This window comes from Alligator sinensis, unplaced genomic scaffold (genome assembly GCF_000455745.1).
Source record: "Alligator sinensis unplaced genomic scaffold, ASM45574v1 scaffold1197_1, whole genome shotgun sequence".
NCBI lineage: Eukaryota > Metazoa > Chordata > Crocodylia > Alligatoridae > Alligator > Alligator sinensis.
The window spans coordinates 498,680-521,399 of NW_005842652.1; the positions used below are offsets into that span (position 1 = coordinate 498,680).

Genomic DNA, 22,720 nt, shown 5'->3' on the forward strand with positions numbered 1-22,720 from the left:
CGTGCTGGCCGGTGCAGGCCTGGCTGGGCTCCTCCCATCCCCAGCAGCACATGAGAAGCAGCCCCCTCAGGGCCTCGTGCGTGGGCGGCCGGGCCCGGAGAGCTGCAGCGCCTGGGGGGAAACTGGCCAGGGGAGCAGGGGCCGCATTGCTGTGGGGCAGGGCAGGGTAGTGGGGCTGGCTTGAAGCGGGCGGGTGAGGAGGCAGGCATGGGCCGGCAGTGCCAGTGGCCGCTGCTTGGCCTCCCACGCGGGGCTGCTCCCCAGGACCCCGCAGGGGTAAGCAGCTCCCCTCCCCTCGCTGCCGGCTGGGGCCCGCAGGCCAGCCCCACCGCTGCAGCTCCACACTGCTGCTCCGTGCCACCGCCCCGCACTCTGCGGCGGCGGATCCGCACCCCACGCCACCACTGCTAGCTCCACAGGCCAGATAAAATGGCTTGGCGGGCCGCATGTTGGACAAGCCTGGTGTACATCAACACTTTTACTTCTATGGAACAATAACTGAAATCGATAATGTATCATGTACAATCCTTTACTTAAAAATGAAAGAAGAGGATCCTCTGAAGAACTTTTGCATAGTAACTAAGTAGTGGTATAAATCTCTGAAACGTTAGTGTGCTTAGTCTGAACATTTTATATTTCTAATATGTGAACTCTGGATATGGGGTGTTGTGATGGCTCGGTTTTACAGTACTTGGATTTTCTTAAATTCCAGCTGCTGGAATCATGTGACTATAACAATATCTCATCCTCTTGTTTTAAAAACTGCAGGTGTCTAGCATTTATTTAGGGAGGAAAGCACTTTAAAGGCTAAAAAAGGATAAATAAAGAACCAAAACTAGGGATTTCAGTCTGACAACAACTGGGGCAGGAAGAAGCTTCATCTATATTCTAGTTAAGTGGGGCTCAATATTCTGGCCCTGCAGGCTGGATGGATGGATGGTATGGGACTGGTCTGTGGGCCTGACCCTGTGTGTCAGATCTGACCATGTGGCAGCCCAACCCATATTCCAACATCACCAAATTTCCAGACTCATGAGGAGCTCCACAAGCCGAATGACATGGCTCTGTGGGCTGGAGGTTGAATACAACTGTTCTAGATCATCTCCATGCCCCCTTGAGAAAAATATCAGTTGGAGCCAAGATTGACCCTCAGGCCACAGCTTGCCTGCAATAAACAACCCACATCTCTTTGTTGGGAATGGCCCTGTTATGATCATTACTGCCACGTTTTCTTTGTTGTTCACTTGCCAAAGAGAGATGTGGAAAAGAATAGCATACAGTGGACCAGCAGAAAAGACACGCAAAGCTCCTAAGGCAGGGGTAGGCAATGTTTTGTGGCTAGAGTGCCAAAAAAACTACGATGTTTACCTTGGAAGGTACTGGAGTGCCTATATGCTGGAGCCCAGAGCAGCTGTTTGCAGCCTCCTAGCTGCAGCGAGCCTATGGTGCCCAGTCTGCTTGTACCAGGGCTTGCAGCCTCCCAGCTGCCTGCTGGGAGCACCTTGGGGTCCATGGCTGGCAGCAGCTGCTTAGAGTCTGGGCTAACGGTAGTGTGCTGAGCAAAATGGCCTTGTGTGCCATGCTCAGCATGTGTGCCGGGGGTTGCTGACCCCTGTCCTAAGGTGTGATTTGATACTTCCCATTTCATACAGGTCTCCATGTTTTTTCTTTGTTTCTAACCGAATCAAAGAAAAGAGAAAATCAGGTTCAGTTCCTTCTTCAGTTCCTTTTATGAGAGTCTGGATCCACACCCTGAAATGATTATGTATCATATTACCCTTGCATGAAACCTTATCTTGGCTTCATACTTGGTTCTCAGACTTATCTTTTCCTAGTGCTGGTAGTTTCAGCTGAATTCTTAAATACAAAGCCAAAAAACCTAGTTATTTGAAAAAACAATGTCATGGACAGCTTAATAGGCCTTTTTGTTTCCTTTGACTAGGAGGAGCAATAGCTCAAATGTTTGATTGGTGCAAAAGATCCTTCAAAGAAAGAGATTTAACAGGAAAGGAAAAGTTCCCTGTTACTGCTGATTAACCTAAAATTATGCCAGAACAAATGGCACCAAAAATCCCAATCAAGTGAGTATTTCTGTTTTGAGGGTTAACTTTGAGAGGAAGTCAAATACCCCATTTACTTTTAAGATAAAAAAAATATGGCAAATGTATCAGTCTGCTTGCGGTTGTATTGGTGGCACCTGCCAATGTACTTGCAGGGAATGCTAGTCAGCCACATTAAAATAAATTCATTCGTTTAATAAGTACAAAGAGGAGCAGAAAAGAGTTCCATTTGACTACTTGCCCTAGTCTCCTTGCAGGTCAGCAATGGCAGTCCTGGCATGGTGAGATATTATGCATTTGCCAAAATAAGAAAAGATTTTGAAAGGATTAGAACATGCGGGTAAGCATCCGATTAGTGAGATTTATTATGTTCAAATTACCCTGCTGTTATTTAAAAGGCAGGCTTAAATAGAGCTAGAATGGAGATTAAATCACTTCTACTAGAATGGAGATTAAATCACTTCTTACCTCCTAAACTGGGTGGTCTTACCCAGCCATCAGCGAGTGAAATAGTTGGGCCACATGAGAAATTGACTCTTATTTCATGGATCATGGTTTCAAGTCCATTTAGTTTTTAGTGGTCACAGGTTCAAATAGCCCTCCACCACACTGCCTTGCCAAAACAAACTGGTGGATGTAATGTCATCTGTCACATTCCCTCTTTTTGTATCTGTATTCATAGACATAAAAACAAATATTAAAGGAAACAATATAATGAGGAATAATTCAACAGCTCTCATTGATTGCTAAGTCTCCTTGTTCACAGACAGAAGCTTCCCTCCAGTAAGTTAGCAAGTAAATTTATTAAATCCAGAACTACATTTCAAAGTGTAATTATTAGTATCAAATTAGTCTAGTACCTGTAATGATAAGCCAGTTTTATTACAATAATAAAAATGTTAAAAGAAAATTAATCCAACCCTATTCAGCCTCTAAGTCACCAGTGCATATTGCTGACTCAAAGAAATCATTGCTGTCATTTTAACTGTGATCCATGTATTCAGTCTCATGTGCTGTGGGAACCTCCAAGACCACAGTATTTTTGGAACAGTATCATTGCTCATATACAGCTGATTTGGGATATCCACCTCCTACAAGCCATCCCAGTTAATGTTTTTCATAGAATTACCATAGATCAAGGAAGAGGCAGCTATGCAATTGAAAAATATTTTTTGGAAAGTGGAAATAATTACTAAACCTTAGAGTTTAGTAATTATTGTGCAATACACAAGCTGGCACATGAGGCTTGTGTATGTGCATGGTATTTTTTAAGGCTGGTATGACCTGGAATATATTTAGATGTCTCTAATATGATCTGTCTTGTTTTGAGTAAAATAAAAACATCCTCACCATGCAGTTGTCCTGTACATATACCCACATTGTAAACTTCAAATTGTTAATGGGAACCAAAAAAATATTTGAACAGAACAACCAAAATATTACTTTTAGCAATCTGTTGGAGATACAGCCTTGCAGAATAGGATGAAAAGGTTGACAACATTGAACCAGGACTTCTCACCCATAGATAATTAGATAAATGTGTACAGAGTGGTGATGATGATCATGTTTTAATTATGCCATATTTTTTGTTATTTTCTTCATGTATTGCATCACACCAATTTCCTGTACAAATAAGAAAAGTCTCTGGGCATTTTCTTGAATCCTGGCAAGCTGGATCAGTCATTCAGGCTAAGTACAGACACTCAAAAGGCCTGAGGCTGAATTGATTCAGTCTTTGCAGACTAGTCTAAGTTGCATAGATTGAACCGATAAGCAAGTTAACAGACATTCACTTTTGATTCTGCAAACGCAGCCACATGCCCGTAGTGGCTCAGGCCAGAAGCCAGGGGGTGCTAGAGTATGCCTCTCTGCTTGGCTGGAGCAGATAGTTTCGGCCACTTTGGAAGTGGTTTATGTACACTAAACTTCTGTTGTGTTACAGATTTGAACCAGTTTACCGGTTTATGTGTAATTTCTGTCCCTAGCCTTAAGCATTAAAACTGAGATAGGACGAAGACAGTACAATGTTACTTCTTTCCAACCCAGCATATCCTATTCCAAACACTTTTATGGATAATAAATTAGAGGGAAATTGGCTGAATATCATTATACTAACACTGGTTTCTAAAATAAACTTAATTATTTTCTTCCTGCAGTGGGGAACACCGTTTATATACTCAAGAATTCCTATTTTCTGTTACCTCTTTGTTTTCTCTAATTTAACATCCCTCTTCAGAAAACCTTTTCCAGTGAAACTATCCCCCAGTTAGCTGGAGACAGGGCCGACCCATCCTATCCTGCGAAACCTGTGGCCACAGGGGCCCTGCAGCTAAGGGGCCCCCTGTGTCCAGCTGCTGCCCTCCTCCCGCCCCCCCACCACTGCCGACGGCTTCTTCGTGGCAGGGAGCCCCAGAACTATTTCTTGCAGGGGGCCACAAAAAATTGTGGGCCCACCCTGGCTGTGGAGAATTGAAGTAATTAAAATGCTCACTCACATTTTACGTATCTGGCTTCTAAGCCTCTCAATTAACTGCTTAATTGCTTAGTTAAGAACCAATTGTATACATTCATATGGAAACTTGGTAAGATGCAAAGAGTGAACAGACACACATAAGGATAACAGGTTTGTTATAGTTAATGCTAAAAGACAGCTTCTAAATCTAATCAATATTTTAAATTGTTTGCGATAGAATAAAAAAATACTAAGATTTAAAAGGCAAAGAGAACATTTAATTATATTAGGCAAAGAGCACTATTGTTTGTAGAACACTTGTAGATTTACACAGTGCCCTTTTTATAAAAATAAGTGGCTAAATGGTGAAGTGGATGGCAAGAAAACTAAAGATGTGCTGATTTAGAAAATATTTGTTTATGGCAATAACCCTGTCCATCCTCCTCACATTTCTTAACTTGGCTTCTATACTTCTGCATGCTTATACAGCACATTCCTGATCTGTGACCTGCAACATCATGTTTTCTTTAAACAATACTCTCAGTGCATAAGAAGAGATGGATGGTTCTCCAGCTGAGATTGATTGCTTTCTGTATCAAGGGGGTTGATCCTATCAAGTGATCAGCGCTTCAGTTAAACCAGGTTTTAAGGTGCAGTTAAAACCATGTCTGCAACTAATCTGTTCTTAAATTCTGGTTCAGATAAAGCAGAGAACACATTTTATTGCTTTCGAAATGGCTGAGTTAAAGCTAGGAGAGGAAAGCGGGGATAGGGGTGGGGTGGGTCAGGAAAACACCTATACTTTTTCATTCCAAAACCATAGATTTCAGAGTCATGTCACACTTGCTTTGGCATGCATACCTATAGAAACTTTGAAGACTTTTATCAAGGAGCAGGAATTAGAAAAGATGCCTAAATCACTCCCCCACACTACTTTTTATAATGATTGTATAGTGTCTTTGATACCTATATCAAAAGCAGGTGAGTACAAACCAAAGAGACTGTTTCTTTTTAATATATGTTGGTAATTGAATGTTCCCCATGTTGTAGGTCAAAGTATGCATTTGCGGCACTGACTTATCTTATGTTGATAATCCTTACGTTTGTGTGTAGCTGACTTGAATTCATTTTTTTGGATTAAATTTGGTGTACTGCTTTTTACTGCTTCTACTGCCAGAGGTTGCAAAATAGAGAGTAATATACCTAATGGGTTTTTTAATAAGATCACAGTGCATCGGGGGGGTGCCCTAACCTTCATGCTGAAATACTGCACTTGTTTTTGTTTGTTTTTCTCCCCCCCCCCCCCCCCTTTTTTTTCAAAACATTTTTGCTTTCTAAGCAGTCTCTGCTGCGACTCCACTGGATATTTCTTTGCTCTTGATGAGCATTTAGGCTACTATTGGTATGATTTCTGCATTCCTCTTGTGTCTTTAAGTGTTAAACTCCCTCCATAATTATTTTCTGGAAAAATTTAGAATAAAATTGCCAGACTACAGGAGAACCTCCTAAATTGCCCCACTCTTCTCAGGCACACAACAACATTTCTGTAGTCCTCTACTAAAAGAGCAGATTCAGAAATCTTATCTCTTGGTGTGGACAGATGAAACAATTGTACTGGCCTAAGGGGTGGGAGAAAGAGAGAGAAGAGATTTAACCTGGTTTGCATGAATTCATTGTACTTGTTTTAGTCTGTCCTTTATATCCCGCAATCAGTTGAAGCTAAGCCACAACAATTTTACCCCATTTCATTTCGGGGGAGGGGTGAACCAATATGATTTAGCTTCTTATGGTGGGAGAGGTGCAAACAGTTGAAGTGGATTACTCCCAAGCAGTAATTCCACCCTACACTTTAAAGATGAATTACTGTCATTTTAGCATTGCCCTATGTCCAAATGAACCTAAAAGCCAATGTTTGAAGATGTGTTTTCTATTTTTAACTTATTTTGTGGTGATGGAATTCTGGGACCCTCCCTGTTTGTTCACTGAAATATATTATGCAGAATTGATTGGTTTTAAAGCTCACATGCTATACATAACTAGCAGTAATGAAATGATAAACCCAATTCAAGAAAATTATTCTTTAAATAATTCTTCCATCTGTCTTCTATGTAAGTGATTTTGTTTAAATTCAATTTACTTGAGCATATAAGTAAAACAAATGACCTCGATACTTTTGACCTCACGCTTTCTCTTGCCTGGCTTTTTTTTAATGGTCCTTGCTATGTTATTCCTTGGTATGTTAGTCCAGAAAAGTAAACTGACATAACTTGCAACTGTTCAGCTTGTGTTTGGGAGTTTTGAAATACTCTCAAGATTGAAATGTCCAAATTTTGGAATTATTTTTATTTGTTAGCTCCCATTTCAGCCTTTAGTAATACTCCTTTGGCAATCAACCAGCCTAAGCTGACTTCAGACTTTGTCTAGACTTTCTCTGTACAGGTGTTTGAATAGGAAAGGGGAGGGGTAAGGGGACTTTCAGAACCAACACATAAAATTAATTTAAGGATCGTGGAATTCACTTTTGTGCTTTTTCCTTTTGCACCCCTCCCCATCCCTGTTCCTTATCCTATTTCTTTGTTAATCCTGTTAACTCATTTGTCTTCCTGACACTTCTTTCTGACATGGTGTTGCAATCTGAGCAATTACGGTGACTGCATAGTTAGAGCTGTACTCCTGCTGTTTCTAGTTATTTGGAGGTGGTACTTATGGTCCTTATTGCCCTAGTATCTGGACCTCATAATCTTCAGTGGAGTCACTGAGCACGAAAAAGTGAACAAATTATAAGCTAAAAGGAGGTACGGGCTGGCTACTGAACAGTTGATGCATGATAATTCTCCATGTGCCTGCTTTTTACCCAACTGTAAGTGAAAGCCAGGGCAGTTTAATATTCAGTGAAACAGGGCTAAGCTACCACAACTTAGGTTTCATTAACCACAGGGTGAGAGAGGCCACATAGATGCTTCCTGCAGAGCAGCTGAGATGTACTCAGTTCCCATTCCATTTTAGTTTGCTGTACTTTATTTATCCATACCCATCTCTACAGCACCTCTCAGGCTGGGAAGAATTGTTATCTTTGGCTTGCAGAAGAGGAAATGAGGACCAGATTTTAGTACTTGGGCACCAAAATCCCCAGTGATTTTTAGGTAGCCTCAGTGTTCTGAGTTCCTTAACCACTAGACCTTTGTTTTACTGGAAGACCACCAATACTGAAACAGAAATGCTGCTTCTGCTGCTCTCCTGTATGTGGAGTAACACACAATATTAAGTGTGGGGGGGGGAACAAAGGGACTGAAAGGTAGTTTCATTACCTATGCAAAGGACACAGGAAAAAATATAGGAGGAAAGATATGTATGAAAGTTTTACATTAATGCAGTGTTACTGTTAACTGGATGTTTGCTAAAGATTAATAGATTCATAGATGTTTGGGTCAGAGGGGACCTCAGCAAATCATAGAATCCAACCCCGTGCCCTGGGCAGGAAAAAGCACTGGCGTCAGACAACCCCAGCCAGGACTGTGCCTGGCCTTCTCTTAAAGACCCCCAAGGTAGGGGAGAGCACCACCTCCCTTGGAAGCCCGTTCCAGACTCTGGCAACCCTCACTGTAAAGAAGTTCTTCGTGTTATCTAACTTAAATCTGCTCTCCATCAGTTTGTGGCTGTTGTTCCTAGTTACTCCAAGGGTGCCCTGGTAAACAGAGTATCTCCTACTCCTTGCTGCCTCCCCCTCTCCCCTCCCCACCCCCGATGAATTTGTAGGCAGCCACAAAATGACCTCTCAGCCTTCTCTTGCAGAGGCTGAAGAAATCCAGGGACCTCAATCTCTCTTCGTAGGGCTTTGCCTGCAGGCCCCTAACCATATGAGTGGCCATCCTCTGAACCCTCTCGAGGTTCATCCTTCTTGAATTGTGGTACCCAAAACTGGTCTTGTACAGTATTCCAACTGCAGCCTGACCAGTCTCGCATAGAGGGGAAGTATCACTTTCCTGGACCTGTTTGTGATGCACCTGCTAATGCATGATAAAGTGCAGTTAGCTTTACTGATCGCTTTGTCACATTGACAACTCATGTTCATCTTGGAGTCAGCAATGACTCAGATCCCTTTCTGCTGCTGTGCTGCTGAAGAAATTCAACCCATCCTGTAGATCAGTGGATCTCAACCTTTTTAAACGTAAGGCACCCCTGGATAGACTCAAGGCACCCCTCTGAACATGCCAGCTGTTAGTTTTCACTCTTCTTTTGACTACAGAAAAATAATAGAGCACTTTTTTGTTGCAAAGATCACCAAAAGACTACAACTTACTGATTTCTATTTGAAATCTTTGGGGTTATCTTGTGAATCATGTTTGTAAACCTAACAGTGCTAACATTCTGTGGCACCCCTTAGCACCCTTGAAAGGATCTCAACGTACCCTGGTTGAGAATCACTGTTCTAGATGCAATCTTGAGAGAGTTGTGAAAACCATCTGACTTCATAATGCAAAACAAATACAATTTAATATTTATCTTGTTCTAGGACATGACCTGTTGGTAAAGAAACATTTCAGGTTCAAGTTTCCATGGAGCTATAAACAGCCTTATTTATGTTTTTATTTAATAACAAAAACACTTTTACAACTTGCTCTTTTAATTTCACTATGTGCTGGCACATCACATACTGTATTTAGACTTTCTTTTAAGCTCACATTTGATCTCAAGTTCATGAAATGTACAGGATTTTTTTAAATCATCTTGTTACATGATACAAATGTTCATGACTTAATGAGTCCTGGTCTTGTACTTCAAAAGGACCAGATAATACTGGGGCGGGGAATGAACAATAAGGATTTTAAAACGGGAAGGACATCAATTCTTTGTCTTGCGTGCTAGTTACCACGGCAGTTAATACAGTTTCAGTGCATCTATTCTAACTGTATAGTAATTGCAAAACTTCTGAGAGGGCTCAACATTTTTTTAAATTCTTGAATATTTCACAGAATGATGCTTTAAAAAATCAATTAATATTTTAATAAATTACTTAAAATTTGTGAATATTTGGTTCATATTACCAAAAAGTATCAAGAACTAAAAATCTATTCATAGGAGGGTAGAAAATACAATAAGAGTTTGTCAAAAGACATGTTGTAGGATCAACCACTAAAAATAGGAAATAGGGATCTAGTTGAAATGAACACTGAGATTTAGAATACCCAAGTTCTGATCCTGACATCACCTGTTGCCTCACTTTGAACCAAATCACTTAAACCCATTTAGGCCTCTGTGAGATGAATACTTGTTTGTACATGCCTGAAGGCTTTATAAATTGCTTTTTGTTCCAACTTTTATTTTATAAAATATACCAAATAAAACTATTGAAAGGTAGTCCATTTCAATGGGAAAAATCTCAGTTTAAAAAAAGTCAAAATTTAATATTCCAGCATTGTCTTAATGCTTTCCTTCATACTTAATTTTTCAGTATCAACTCAAGTTTGCTAAGCATTTTGACTTTGACAAAAGAGCATATTCCAATGGAATCAGTTCTACCCAAGTGTCTTCAAACAGTTTTAAAAATAAGAATTATCTGACACATGCAGTTGTTCCGGTATTGAACACTTTGCATTGTACACACAAGTTAAACTGTACTGTCTCTTGGGGTTCTCTACAAACACTGAAAGCACTATAATGGGTCGGAGTGCCAAACCCCCCCTCCCCTTCCCCCCAACCCTGACCCACACCTCGACTTGGCATGCCAGGGGCAGACCACGGGGGAACCATGAGGGCCCCAATCCTTGTTCCTGATGGTGGCTGCACAGACAGTGAAGTAGCGGCCAGGGTTGTGGTGCCCAGCCTTCTTCCCCACACTGTCTCCTGAGGTGCACGTGCAGTTGCAGCTGGCATGGAGCTGGTGTCAGGGCTCCAGAGTCTGTTGCAGCTGTTTGCAGCCTGCCCACTGCAGCTGGCCAGAGCCTATGCCATCTGTGGCAGGCAGCCGGGAAGCTGCAAACAGCTGCACTGAGCTCCGGAGCCCTGGCTTGGCTCTGTGGCAGCAGTGTGTGCACACGCGCCTCTGGGCAGATGGTGGGAAAGGGGCTTGGGGCAGCGCAACCCCAGCCCCTCCCCAGCCACCCGGCCAGAGATACATGTGCAGCCACACTGACAAGGAGCCCAGTGCAGCTGTTTCCAGCTTCCTGGCTGCCTACCACAGCTGGAATGGGCTCTCGGTAGCTGTCGGGAGGCTGCAGGCAGTCGAGAGGCTGCAAATAGCTGCAACTGGATCTGGTGCACTGGCTCCATGGTGGTGGCAGCTACATGCATGCCTCTGGGCAGATGGCAGGGAATGGGCCAGGGTTGTGCTGCCCCAGGCCCCTCCCTCACTGTCCACCTGGAGGCACATGTGCACCTGCTGCTGCCGCAGAGCCTTACAGCTGTTTGTAGCCTCCTGGCTGTCTGACGCATCTGGCCTGGGCTCTGGATAGTTGCTGCCAGCCAGGCAATGTGAGCTGCTTGCAGCAGGGCTTGTAGCCTTCCTGCTGCCTGCTGCAAGCAACCTGGGCTCTGTGGCTGTTGGTAGCTGCCAGAGCCCAGGCTAGGCTGGCTGTGGCGAGTTCCATGCAAAATGGTCTTGCATGCCATGCTCTGGTACACGTGCTGGGGGTTGCCAGCTCCTGCGCTATAAATTAAAACAGGCGCAAACCGAAGAGATATTTGCTGTTCAGTGGAGGGGCTCGAAGCCTGCTCGCGCTGGCCAAGGCAGCAGGCAGGGGGAACTCCTACATGCCTCAGCAATGGCTGGGGGGCAGATGTAGGAGGGAGTGCTTGCAGCTCCTAGCAGCATCTGTCAAGTGACTGGGGCAGGGGTGGGGGAAGGATGCCCCAGATGGCTGGGTAGGGTCTTGGAGGGGGCAGGGGAACAAGCTGGTCCATGTGGCAGGGGGGTTCCCTCCCCCACTCACCACCCCAGCCTCTCGACAGCTGCAGCCAGACCCTTTCCCTTCACTGCCTCCCCCAGCCAGGCTGCAGTGCACCATGGGACTGAGGCAGCTGCAAGGACAGAAACCCCACTTCTCCCCTCCTCCGCCAGGCTGCAGCTGGCAGCTGGCCGGAGGGAGGACGTGGGGCTGGGATCAGGGGCTGTCACGGGTTCGGGTTAGTGACAGTCAAGGGGGTGGGGCAAGCCCAGCACTCCAGCACAGCAAGCAAGCCTAACAAGAAGCACAATGGATGTGGTACAGACGTTCAAAAAAGTGCATTAACAGAAAGCACTTTAGCCTAATAGCACATCCATCAAGGGTTAACTTAGCTTCCTCAGACATTTTAAAGTACTCTAAGAGCCATGAATATCTATTCAGTTATGACTTCAGAGCACTTTCTGGGATTTAATGCACAATAGGAGTAGCATCTGTACCTAGCCTTAAGCATTTTCTGATCCCACTTGTCAACTAATAGAAGTGTAAAGGCAATCTGGAATTCTCTTCTCTGAGCTCAGTCATGTACTTCTACCTGTTTATATCATTCATAACTTAGACTTTATTGAAGAGAAGCCCAGTTCTTAAATGAGCTCATTGCATTGCTTCAGGATTAGTGAGTTTTATATTTATATTTCATAAAACTAAACTATTTAAGATGAAGTCTATAGTGCTCCAGTGCAAGAATGTATTAAGATATATTAAACACAACACATATAGGCAACTCAAACTTCTTGTCTTGATAGCCCTGAAATACTATAATAAAGACATTTATAGCAATGGTTATTTTATTTGTCTAGTTTTTGTCAGTTTGGATGCTGTAAGGAAGCCCACTAACATTTGGATGCAAGGTAGATCATTTTTCTGATACTGTTAGTATGTGACTGGTTAAGAATCATGCCTTTTTCTTTTGGCCATCTAATACCTTGTACAATAACACATAAAATGCTTTTCTGAATTACTGGTTCCAGTATAGGAGGAGGGTACATGAAAAATGCTTGTTTTTCATGGATTTGATTTTAATTCCAGAAATGTCTTGTTCTTACTGGGCTGTGTCCTCTGATGTATTCTCACAGCTGTGGCTTTGATTCACAATGACTCAGTTGGGGCCATGTTTTGATAGCCTTGAATACCACTGATGAGGCATGTAAACTCCCTACCCAAAACTACAGGTGGCCTTAGCATCTCATCATAGACCAAAAAGGGCAAGATGCTGATCCTTTAAAATGTGCAACTGAGAGAACCTGGATGTATACAAGAGGAATGTTTGGTTGAGGTCAACTAGCTTCTTAAGCACAATTGTGGTGGTTTAAGTTCAGTTTTGGAGTGCAGTCTGCGGTTTTCCTTACCTTTTTAAATCTAGGAGGGTGGCCTGCAGGTCACAGCATGGTCCGACTATTTGTGTGTTAGATATAAGGGCAGCTGTAGTCTATTCTATGTTATTTCTTTAGATACAAACATCAGGCTTGTGGCAGAGAGCCAAAGTGGCCTTTATTAAGGTGAATTTAGACTGCCCACGATTCATCATTTACTTAGATTTTCTGCCTCAATTTTTGTTAATATTTGTGAGAAGGGAAATTGAGATCAAAATAATTTTGTTAGCTTGTGCTGGAAGAGATATGGTGTCAGTGTTTGCTTGGATATAATCTGACAAATGGTGCTGTGATACTAAGGCATGGTCTTATCACTACACAGACTAAAAGTGAGCTGAATATACTGCCTTCTGTGGCAATATGTTTGCATTGTGTAAATTGATGGAGAGAAAAATGTATCCTTAGAAACAATTGTATGATTTCATATTGGAGACAGCTTAGGACTTCTGTGCAGTTAGTTGTTTTATATGGACAGCCAAATGGTGCTTAATGATCCCCTAAACCAAACATCTGGTGCATGTGCAAGCCAAATGCAAAAGAATAGACCTAGTTTTGAGTAAAATGTTAAGTGTGTAGTTTTAATATGTATTAGAATATAGCAGAGTTCCTTATGCATACACAGCTGTCTACATAGTTATCTAATACTAGAACATGCTTACTGCTTTATCTGCTGAACGCAATAATCTATCATATGCCCTTTGGTTAATGCCAAGATACTGTTGATGACTTTGTGCTTTGCTGAATAAAGAATTTTGGTTCTGATATTGTATTACATTTAATAGCTCACTGGTTAGTTAACTGCTAACTACAAATTTAATTTTACATTGAATCCAGATGCTACTTGTCTTGGAAATCAGTGATAATTGGGACACGTTATCTGCTTTTTCAGAAAAGGCGACGGCGGATTGACCGAAGCATGATTGGAGAACCAACAAACTTTGTTCATACAGCTCACGTAGGGTCAGGAGATCTATTCAGTGGTATGAATTCGGTAAGTGTGCTAAATTGAAGAGGCTCTGCATATTCATGGACTGCAATCCATACATTTTTATACTAAAACGAAGGCCAAAGTAATTCTAGCTAGCAGTCTGATTCACAACTGTGTTGCTATTGATTTACAGCGGAGTTACATCACTGGAAAGCAATATAGCATTGGTTCAGCTCAAAATATTTACAATCAAAATGTTCAAGATAAAATGAAACTTCAAACAAAACCAATAATGTTTATTGTAATAATAGGTTGTATCTTATGGTGCCAAAAATGTAAGACAGTTGTTGAAGACCAGATACAAAAGATACTTACAACAGGGCTTAGGTACCAAAATCCAAACCAAATTAAAAAAAAAATTCTAACTCAGCAGTAGGTTAGCTACCTAACCCTGGAGGCTGCTAAAACATCCCCAGGTACCTGCCTTTTTTGGCCTGAAGGTCTGTAGGTCTGCTTCTGTGCAGGCCAGGTATGAAAAAAGGCATTAAAGGCACATGCACAATATTTCACATTTTTTGTATCTCCTTAGGTTATTGTTCTTTCACGTAAATGTTAGTCGTCCTGTTTTCTAATTCTCCTAGCCTACCTGAAACCATAATCCCATTTGTGTTGTTCATTGTTCCTGCAGCACTTATGATGTCCGAAGCAGCAGCTTGTGGCTTCCTGTGGGGGTATAAGCACAGTGTCTAAGTACTATTTCTATGCAAGTACCTTTGACAGCAAAGAGCAAAGCACTAGAAAACACATTTAAAATTGTCATACAGAGGCAGATTTTTTTTGTATTTGTTAATGAAATATTAACTGGCCATAAAGGTCCAATTTACTTTGTTAATATTCTAATGAAAGGCAAGGATGAGGTACTGAAATTCTTTGCATGTTTCAAATGGTACACTTGAGGGTGCAATTGAGTGCAATGAGTGTAAGGCGTATGTTTAAGTGTAAGGAGGTAAGCAGGGCTATAGGAGCGCAGGGCAGAGATGTAGGAGCCACTCTGTCAGTCATTTGGGAAGCAAGTGACAACAATTGGCTCTCCTTCCTGGAAGCTGCTCTTGTTTGTCTTCTCAGCTGTAAGAAAGGCACTTTCCATTGCTCGATAGCATTTGGAGAAAGAACAACAAAAAGAAGATATGACATAGCAGAACCACCAGGGTTTCTGGCCACAACACACTTACAGCTGACAGAAATACGGTTCTTATTAGAAAATAATTTCTCTTTATAATTTTTTTGAAATATTAATTTAAAAGCCTCTGACTGATGGTTTGTGGCTACCCTTTCTTGGCGGAATCTTTTTTCACTTTGTAGTAGGTGACAGTTGCAGAGTAACCTGGGTTTCCTTCTGATGACAGTTTGCACTATATAATCTGCTTTGGTTAGTCTGTAAGGTACAAATATACCATTCCTTCTACATTCCTTTCTCTGCCATTTTCAACACTCAGTCCTGTTTCTTCTCACTCTGCTTTCACCTTTTGAATCCTAGACAATCCAGCCCTCTTCTCTCTCTCCAGGTATCCACTACCTGCTACCTTCTGCTACTGATTGGTTGTCCCTTTCCTCTCTATGCTGCCTCACATTGACTGATTCCTCATTGACTCCATTGATTGACTCCTCCACATCACCAGTGGCTCCAGTTCCTTCATCCTCTCATCTTCTGATCTAATGCACTCAGGCTTTCCTCACTTTTACTGTCTTTTCCTTCATTCTTTATGGAATGTAGGCTTATGACTCCACCCTGCAGATTTTTCCTCTTGCTGAGTCGCTCACTACTTTATAATATAATAGTCAACCCATTAACTTTGGACTTCTTGCTTACCCCTCAGTGCAAATTTAAGATTGCAGGCCCCCATCTCCACCCTCTCTTTCTTACTTTACTTTTGTTATGCTGCCTGTTTCTTGTAAATGTCTCTTGTCTGCTGTTGATTTTGCTGTTGAACATTTGGGGGGGTGCTTTTTATGACCTTATTGGCTTCCTTTCCTTGCTTCATTCAGTTCTGGGGTTTTTTTCCCTAACTAATGCTTCTGTTCTTCCCTTATACTTTGATGTATGGGAGTGTATGTCAGCTTGTTGCCTGCTCAGATTTACTGCTATAATGCTCCCTTCCTCTTCATTTTTGTTAGAAGAAAAAATAACCAATAGGAGCCCTCATGCCCTGTTTCCTTCTCATTCCACATTACTTTCCTCCTTTTATTCTGCCCTTTTACCTGTCTAGCTGTGAGATATCTTTAGCTTTTACTGTTTCAAACACTTTAGTTCATCCTTCATCATCTCCAGTCTAGCTTTCCTTACTCTTTTGGACTACTTCCCTTTGCCTTAAAGCTGCTCAAAATACTACTTCAGCTCCTCCAACCACTACCTTATATAGATGTGTCTTGCAAACCAGTTAGTCTCTATGGTACCACTCTGCCTTCTACCTGACCTTAGGGCTAACTACTTCTCATCTCTTACAGCACACTCCCTATAATCAGCAATTCCACATCCTTACATATGTGTACTTGAATCACTTCACTAGTTCCTTGCCTTTTGCCACACGTACATCAGACCTCACCTGCATCTTAGCTCTTATTTCCAACTAATCCCTTTCGCTGTTCTTACCTTATCTTGTTATCCCTCTGTGTATTATTCCCACTCATGGCTCTGACTCTCTGCCCTTTACGCCTTAGTCAAGTGCCACTTACCCACACACCCTACAAATGCTTCCTCAGAGCTCACTTCTCTGAGTAGTCTTTCCCATTTTCCCCCTACCTCTATACATGTGTATTTACTCCTTATTCTAAAATAGTGTGCAACAGAACAGTTTATTAGACCTTAGTGTGCAAGAATCCTCTTCCCTTGTCCATTTCCTGGGATAAGTCTCGCAGCTGGAACCTTTGCCCTACGGATACAACACCATAGGGATGGGTGATGCTCTTCAGGACTCAGAAGGACGATGCTTTCAGGATGAGTAGTACCTTTCAGCGCAATGCTTCAATAGTCCTGAATTTCAGTCTGTTTGAGATGCTCCAATTTAGCTTTTTAGATAACTAAAGCTGCTTTAGTATTTTAATTGCTAAGTAACCATCCCTATTTTCTATATCAGCTAAATATAATACTTATACCCAAGATCCAAATACTGAGATTCTTGTTAGATCCCTTATATAATAAAAACAACACTTTGGGGGTGGTTGGTTTTGAAAATATCCTCTTGGCTGGTGATTTGCATGCTGTTTTTTTTTTTATTTAAATATCAGTTTTACAAGGCCACTAGCATGGACTACACAGAAAAAAGCTATATCAAAGGTGTGTTTTGATACCAAACTCAGGCAAGGTTCATATCTTCAAAAAGCGTCTGGACACTCACCTTGCTGGGGTCATCTGACCCCCACAATCTTTCCGGCCCAAGTGCAGGGGGACTGGACCTGATGATCTCAAGAGGTCCATTCCAACCCCTAACATCTATGAATCTGTGAATCCGAAACAAAATGAGTGCTACTCCTAACTTGTCACGTAGCCACACCCGTCCGAAAGTCAAAAGTTTTATTAAGTGAAATAATGCTATCAAACCCTCTTGTCAAGATAAGATGCAGTGAGGGTTAACAAAGTTGTTTAATAAAAATGTAAAATTGAGCCACTCGTTTCTTTGGATGAATTTTGAAAATGGCCACCACATTTCTTAATATGTTAATTTTGGTCTAGATACCCTAGTATCAGAACCATGCTATATAAGCATTTCTTTAAACATGGTGGTTACCAGCAGAATTCCAGCAGTCTGAAAAGATTATGTTTACACCTGGGAAGAGTCATGCTGGTATACAGTTCTCTGCTCTGGAGTTGCCTTTTGGAAAATGCTGTGTGTGGACTAAAAGTGCTATGGCTAGGTCTTATCTGAAGAGTTTGTGCTCCAGTATGGTTTTAATACATTTCTCTACTGGCTTTTTTGAAGTGTGTGGAAGGGAACACCTGAAATGGTTGTAGGTAGATAATTGTAGATGGGGTCTTATTGCTCTGAGTCTAGTTTCAAATGATGGAGACAAATGCATATGTGGTTCCCTTTCCATCTGGGATGTACACAAAGAATAAAGAGCTTTTCTTTTAGCCCTTCTTAACATTGCCATTATCTGCCCTAAAGCACTAAGTGATATGATTATTTTGATTCATATTGCATGAGCACAAAGAGAACTTTAGTCTTACTAACTTTTTATGGATAAAGGCTACGAAGCCTTTTTTTTCCCTCCTTCACGTATTTATTTATTTCAGCCTAAAAATACCCTCAAATAAATCCTTTCCAGAGGAGTTCTGTTGAAGTCCCACTTAAATAAATCCCCTGTTGATTGAAAGGAATAGGATCAGTTGAAGAAAAAATAAATCTGTGCTCCAGACTACCATTACTGGAAAGAATACTCCCAAAATCTGAAGGGTCTTTAGCAGTTTAGGAAGCCCTGTATATTCAAATGCCTTGCAGCTGTTGGCTCGACTTATAAAACTGTACCACAACACAGATACTGTGCATTAAAAAATATCAAGGTCCCGTTTTAGTAGAGCAGTGTTGTTAATTTCACCATTATCATTTTTGCGCAGCAGTGAACACCTCCCTAATACTAAACTAAAGCCAGATTTATAGCTTTTTAATAATGAAGAAAAATTTGCTAGCAGTAAGAGGCTTTGATTAGTCTCAAGAAAACTAAGCATGTTGCTGCTCGGAGAAAGACTGAATCAGCCAGTTTCCTTTGCAGGAGAGGGAGAAATTACACATCAATCAGCGCCAGTTCTTCTTTCATCTTTTCTGCTGAGCTGCGTGTTGAAGTCCAATATGTAAAAATTCCAGCAAAACTACTTGAGGAAATATCCTCATGTAAAGCACAGTGCATCTGTAATAGGGAGATGACACTTTAAAACACTAATTTACATTTGAGTTGTCTTATTTTTCCCTATTTCATTTCCCTTTCTGTTTCACTTATAGGTGAGCTCAATTCAGAACCAAATGCAGTCCAAGGGAGGCTACGGAGGTGGCATGTCTGCAAATGTTCAAATGCAGCTTGTAGATACAAAAGCAGGATAACCTTGGGGGAACATTTCCAGTAAGTATTGTTCTGTGGTACCTCAAGCCATTTTGTCTCTGGTAGAGAATAGTGAAGCAGAACATCCTGCCTTGGACCATTATCAATGACTTTTATATAATTGTACCCTTCTGATTCATTATTTTAAATTATTTCATTGTTTTCTGGGCAGGGAGTCCATAAAAGGAGGATGTTTATATAACCATGTACTTGGTATTAGGTAGTGAACAGTGATTAATAATTCAGGACAAATGGCAGAAATGTTTCCTTAAATCGTGCAGTTGGGATTCTTTGTATTCTAGATATTGTCTTAGAAGGTGATGTTATTTGCCCACTAAATTGAGTATAGCAGAGTGTATAATTTAATGCATTTAAGAGAAATGGTGCAATTCTGCGGTCTATGTAAGGAAATGCAGCTGTTAATAGAACACATGTAACATAGCAGGATTAGAAAGCTTCCCCCTCCCCCCGCAACATTGCCTGTTTTTAACTTCTTTTCTGTTTGTTTCACAGGTTCTTGTGAATTCCTGTATCTTCTTTCCTGTGTCCCCTTTATTGCTTTGGTGACTGCTTTCTGTGTTCATGATGAGAGAGAAGTGGTGGTTCGTTGTTCAACCCTTGTGATTACTCCAGTGAAAAGTTGCTGTTCTGCTCTGATGATGCCATTTATCAGACTGGTCCGACCGTGCCTTTTAGTGGCATGCACTCATTTTGGCCTCTACCAAAACCATGGACATGTAGCTCTTTAGGGCATTGGGATTTCTTTAGTTCTTTTCAATTTTAAACAAATTAAAGCTCCACTTTTAGATTTCCTTTTCCCCCTGCAAGCGTTAGTGTACAGGATTCTCATGCTTTTTTTTTTTTTTTTTTTTTAAATATCCTCCAGTCCTGTCACTAGAAATGAGCAAGTTCCTAATTAATATTTTTAATCCATCATTGTTTTTATGTGTTTTTGAAAGGTCTGGGACCTGCAAGCACAATGATCGTTGCATACATTCGAAAATCAGCAGAGTAGATGACCGCATGCTTTGTGAAATTGCTTTGTATGGTGGCCTGTTTGGTGCCAGAAAAAAACTGCTTGTAATTGCGGACTGATGATACTAATGCTGATTAAAAGTTTAGCTGTGGCACCAAGTCATACCAGTCTCTGAGAAAGGACTTGTAACCTAGCTGCTTTATGATGTCTTTTTAGTTTTTATGCAATGGGTCTTGAAATAATAAAGAGAACGCTTGCATTCATAAGGCATTTTGTTGTAAATGTTCAGTATATTTATTTTGAAAGAGCTGACCTCGAGGCTGTAAACCAGTGTAGTACCGTATCTGAGTGTTGTGGTAGCGCTTTTGTCTGTTTAAAAAAAAAAAAATCATCATGTTTGGCTGCTTTTTCTTTTCTCTAATTTTGCTTAATTTTAGGCTATATGATCACTTCCAGTAGCAGCATGTCAGACTGCCTGCAATATTAGCTGAAGTTTAGTAGACCTCTAAGTAGTTGGCAGTTTCTGTGTACTAAATATTTAGGGGCCATGTAAGTTGCTAAGAGCAACATTACTAATCTGGCAGAACAGATGCCAGTGAAAACAACATACAGGGTGACTTTTTACTGTCAGTAAAAAGCCTTTTGCTCAGGTTCCAAAGCATGTTTCTTTCACACGTTGTGAAAATTGTATTTTAATATTGCACTGTTTTCAGATATTTCTGTAAATGGTCCTTTCCCCCTCCCCCCCCCTTTTCCTTGCTGGTGATATGAAACATAAGTCAAAAGTTTGAATCCTAGCTGAGTTTTTAAAACATTTATGTAAAAAAAAAAAAAAAAAAAAAAGACTTCATACTACATTTAACATCTTAACTAGTAAATGGGGCATAACTGAGCCTAATCAGATAAAAATTTATAATTATATAAAAACTAAATGTGAGACTCCTGCAGGTTATTGTTCTCTTTCTTTTTTGTCCCTTTACAATTTCTGCCTCAGTTTTGGCAATAACAGCCATCAGATTGATTTGAGCATATACGCATACAGATATTTGCTTTTTCCCTGGTAATATCCAAAGTAAAAAAAAAATCATATGAAATATAATGAACGTTGAGGCAATTGAATCCCTTTATTTTATTTTATTTTATTTTTATTTTTATTTTGAGCAATGAAATTGTAACCCAAGTATAGAATATCTGAGTAGTTCCAGTAAACTTGGATAGTCTTTGGAGGAACTGATACATGATAACACAGGTCTGAGTTGTTCAGCTGTCTATGGGGCATAAACACATGGCAAAAATGGTTAATTGGTGTCAGCATTCCAAATGCATCTCTATTAATGAGCCTTTATCTGTCCTATGGTTACAAAATGATTTTCACGGTTTTTTTGCGGCTTAATTTTAGTGAACAAGTTTTATCTTGCCTTTGTCAAAATGTCTTCAGCTCAGTAGCCAGAAAAAAAATCAACATATTTTTATAAAAAAAAAAAACATACTTTTTTTGTACATTGTGTTCATTCTTGAATAAAGTCAGTTCAGTGTTGGCTTGTAGATATTAAAAGGAAAGTATTGACTTTGATTCAATAAATGTTTTCTTTCAGTTGCTGGTTTACCTTTTTCTTTTTAAATGAGCAATATTTGTATTGGAAAAATACTTATGGTCTATAAATATATGGTCTGTACACATTTGTGGTTAAGATTATCTCATTTTACTGTAAAGAAGAGGTCAGTACTGTACAGGCTTTCATTTTTCTGATTTCTTGTGCCATGTCACCCTTTTGTTGCCCAAAACGTTGTTCCAGTCATCGGAACATCTAACAGAATCAGTTTGCAAACACTGTGCTACAAAAATGGCTCTTTCCTTCCAGGCAGCAATTCATAACTTTTCAGTTCCCCTTTGGCTTTGTTGCTCTGTCACTTGCTTTTGGGTGCTCAACAGGTGTAGATTATTCTCTTTCTGGGCTTTCCCAGTTTTTCTGCTGCAGTGACTAAAACTATCTTCGAGCTGGCATGTTTTGAAGGTAAGAAATGACCTCGGCCTCTGGAGGAATTCTTTAGAACACCCCAGCTCTCCCCATGAGAGAGTGGCGCTATTGTGTTTGATACCAAAAGCAAGCAACTCTCAACTCCTTCCCCTTGCAGATTTGGGGCAACTGTCAATAACTCTCTTTAAAGCAGATTGTTGCAACTGATACTTTTGTTCTTCTTCTGGCATGTCCTAATGGGCTGTCTTGACCCTGGGCTAGCGGCCCTCCAGAACAAAGACTAAAAGGGGAGAACTGCAATTCACAAAGATAATCTGAGGGATGGTCCAGACCTTACTGTTTAAAGTGTTTATTTTCCTGATTTTTAATGATGACCCCAGGTGGAAAGCAAATCTGGGATTTACACATAAGCACATTCTTTAGCCTATTTTTTTTTTAATATTTGTGCATGTGTCTAGTTGTCAGCTTAATGGAATTTGTGGACAGTTCCAAATTAAAACTCCTGACAAAGTACCATTATAAGAATTATGTATTCACTTTATTTCTGTAGTTCTGGACACCACTCTGCCATGACTGTGCAGCTGACAAAGCAGGGATTTTCATTCATTCCCCTAGTCTTTGGTTTTCCAATATCTTACAACGTATTAAAATTGACTTAGCTTCTTTTCTGAGAGCACTTTCGTTTTTGAAGTGCTATAGAGAAATGCCAACCATGAAACTGTTCAAGCAATTCAGATGGGTTGCAGCCTATGGAAGAAGCTATCTGAAAGAAGCCGGCAGAATGACTGTAAGGTACCAAAAATCTGCAGCCAACGTTCAGCTTGGCTCCTGAAGAAATGGACGTGCTTAGCTATTTAAACTTGTATATCAAACTGCAGCAATTCAAGTAACTTTATCATGTTTATACAAGTGAGTTATAG

General features: G+C 40.8%; 1 protein-coding gene across 2 annotated transcripts in view; it reads left to right on the plus strand.

Moving 5' to 3' along the window:
* Positions 1-21,431, plus strand: part of CDC42SE2 (CDC42 small effector 2) — a 121,376-nt gene extending 99,945 nt beyond the window's left edge. For both annotated transcript variants that reach the window (XM_025215568.1, XM_006033676.3), the window contains exons 3-5: positions 13,716-13,817; positions 18,749-18,866; positions 19,359-21,431. In XM_025215568.1, the coding sequence (XP_025071353.1) occupies positions 13,716-13,817; positions 18,749-18,847 (201 nt within the window). In that variant the 3' untranslated portion in view covers positions 18,848-18,866; positions 19,359-21,431. The remainder of the gene's footprint in view (positions 1-13,715; positions 13,818-18,748; positions 18,867-19,358) is intronic.
* The last annotated feature ends 1,289 nt before the right edge of the window (positions 21,432-22,720 follow it).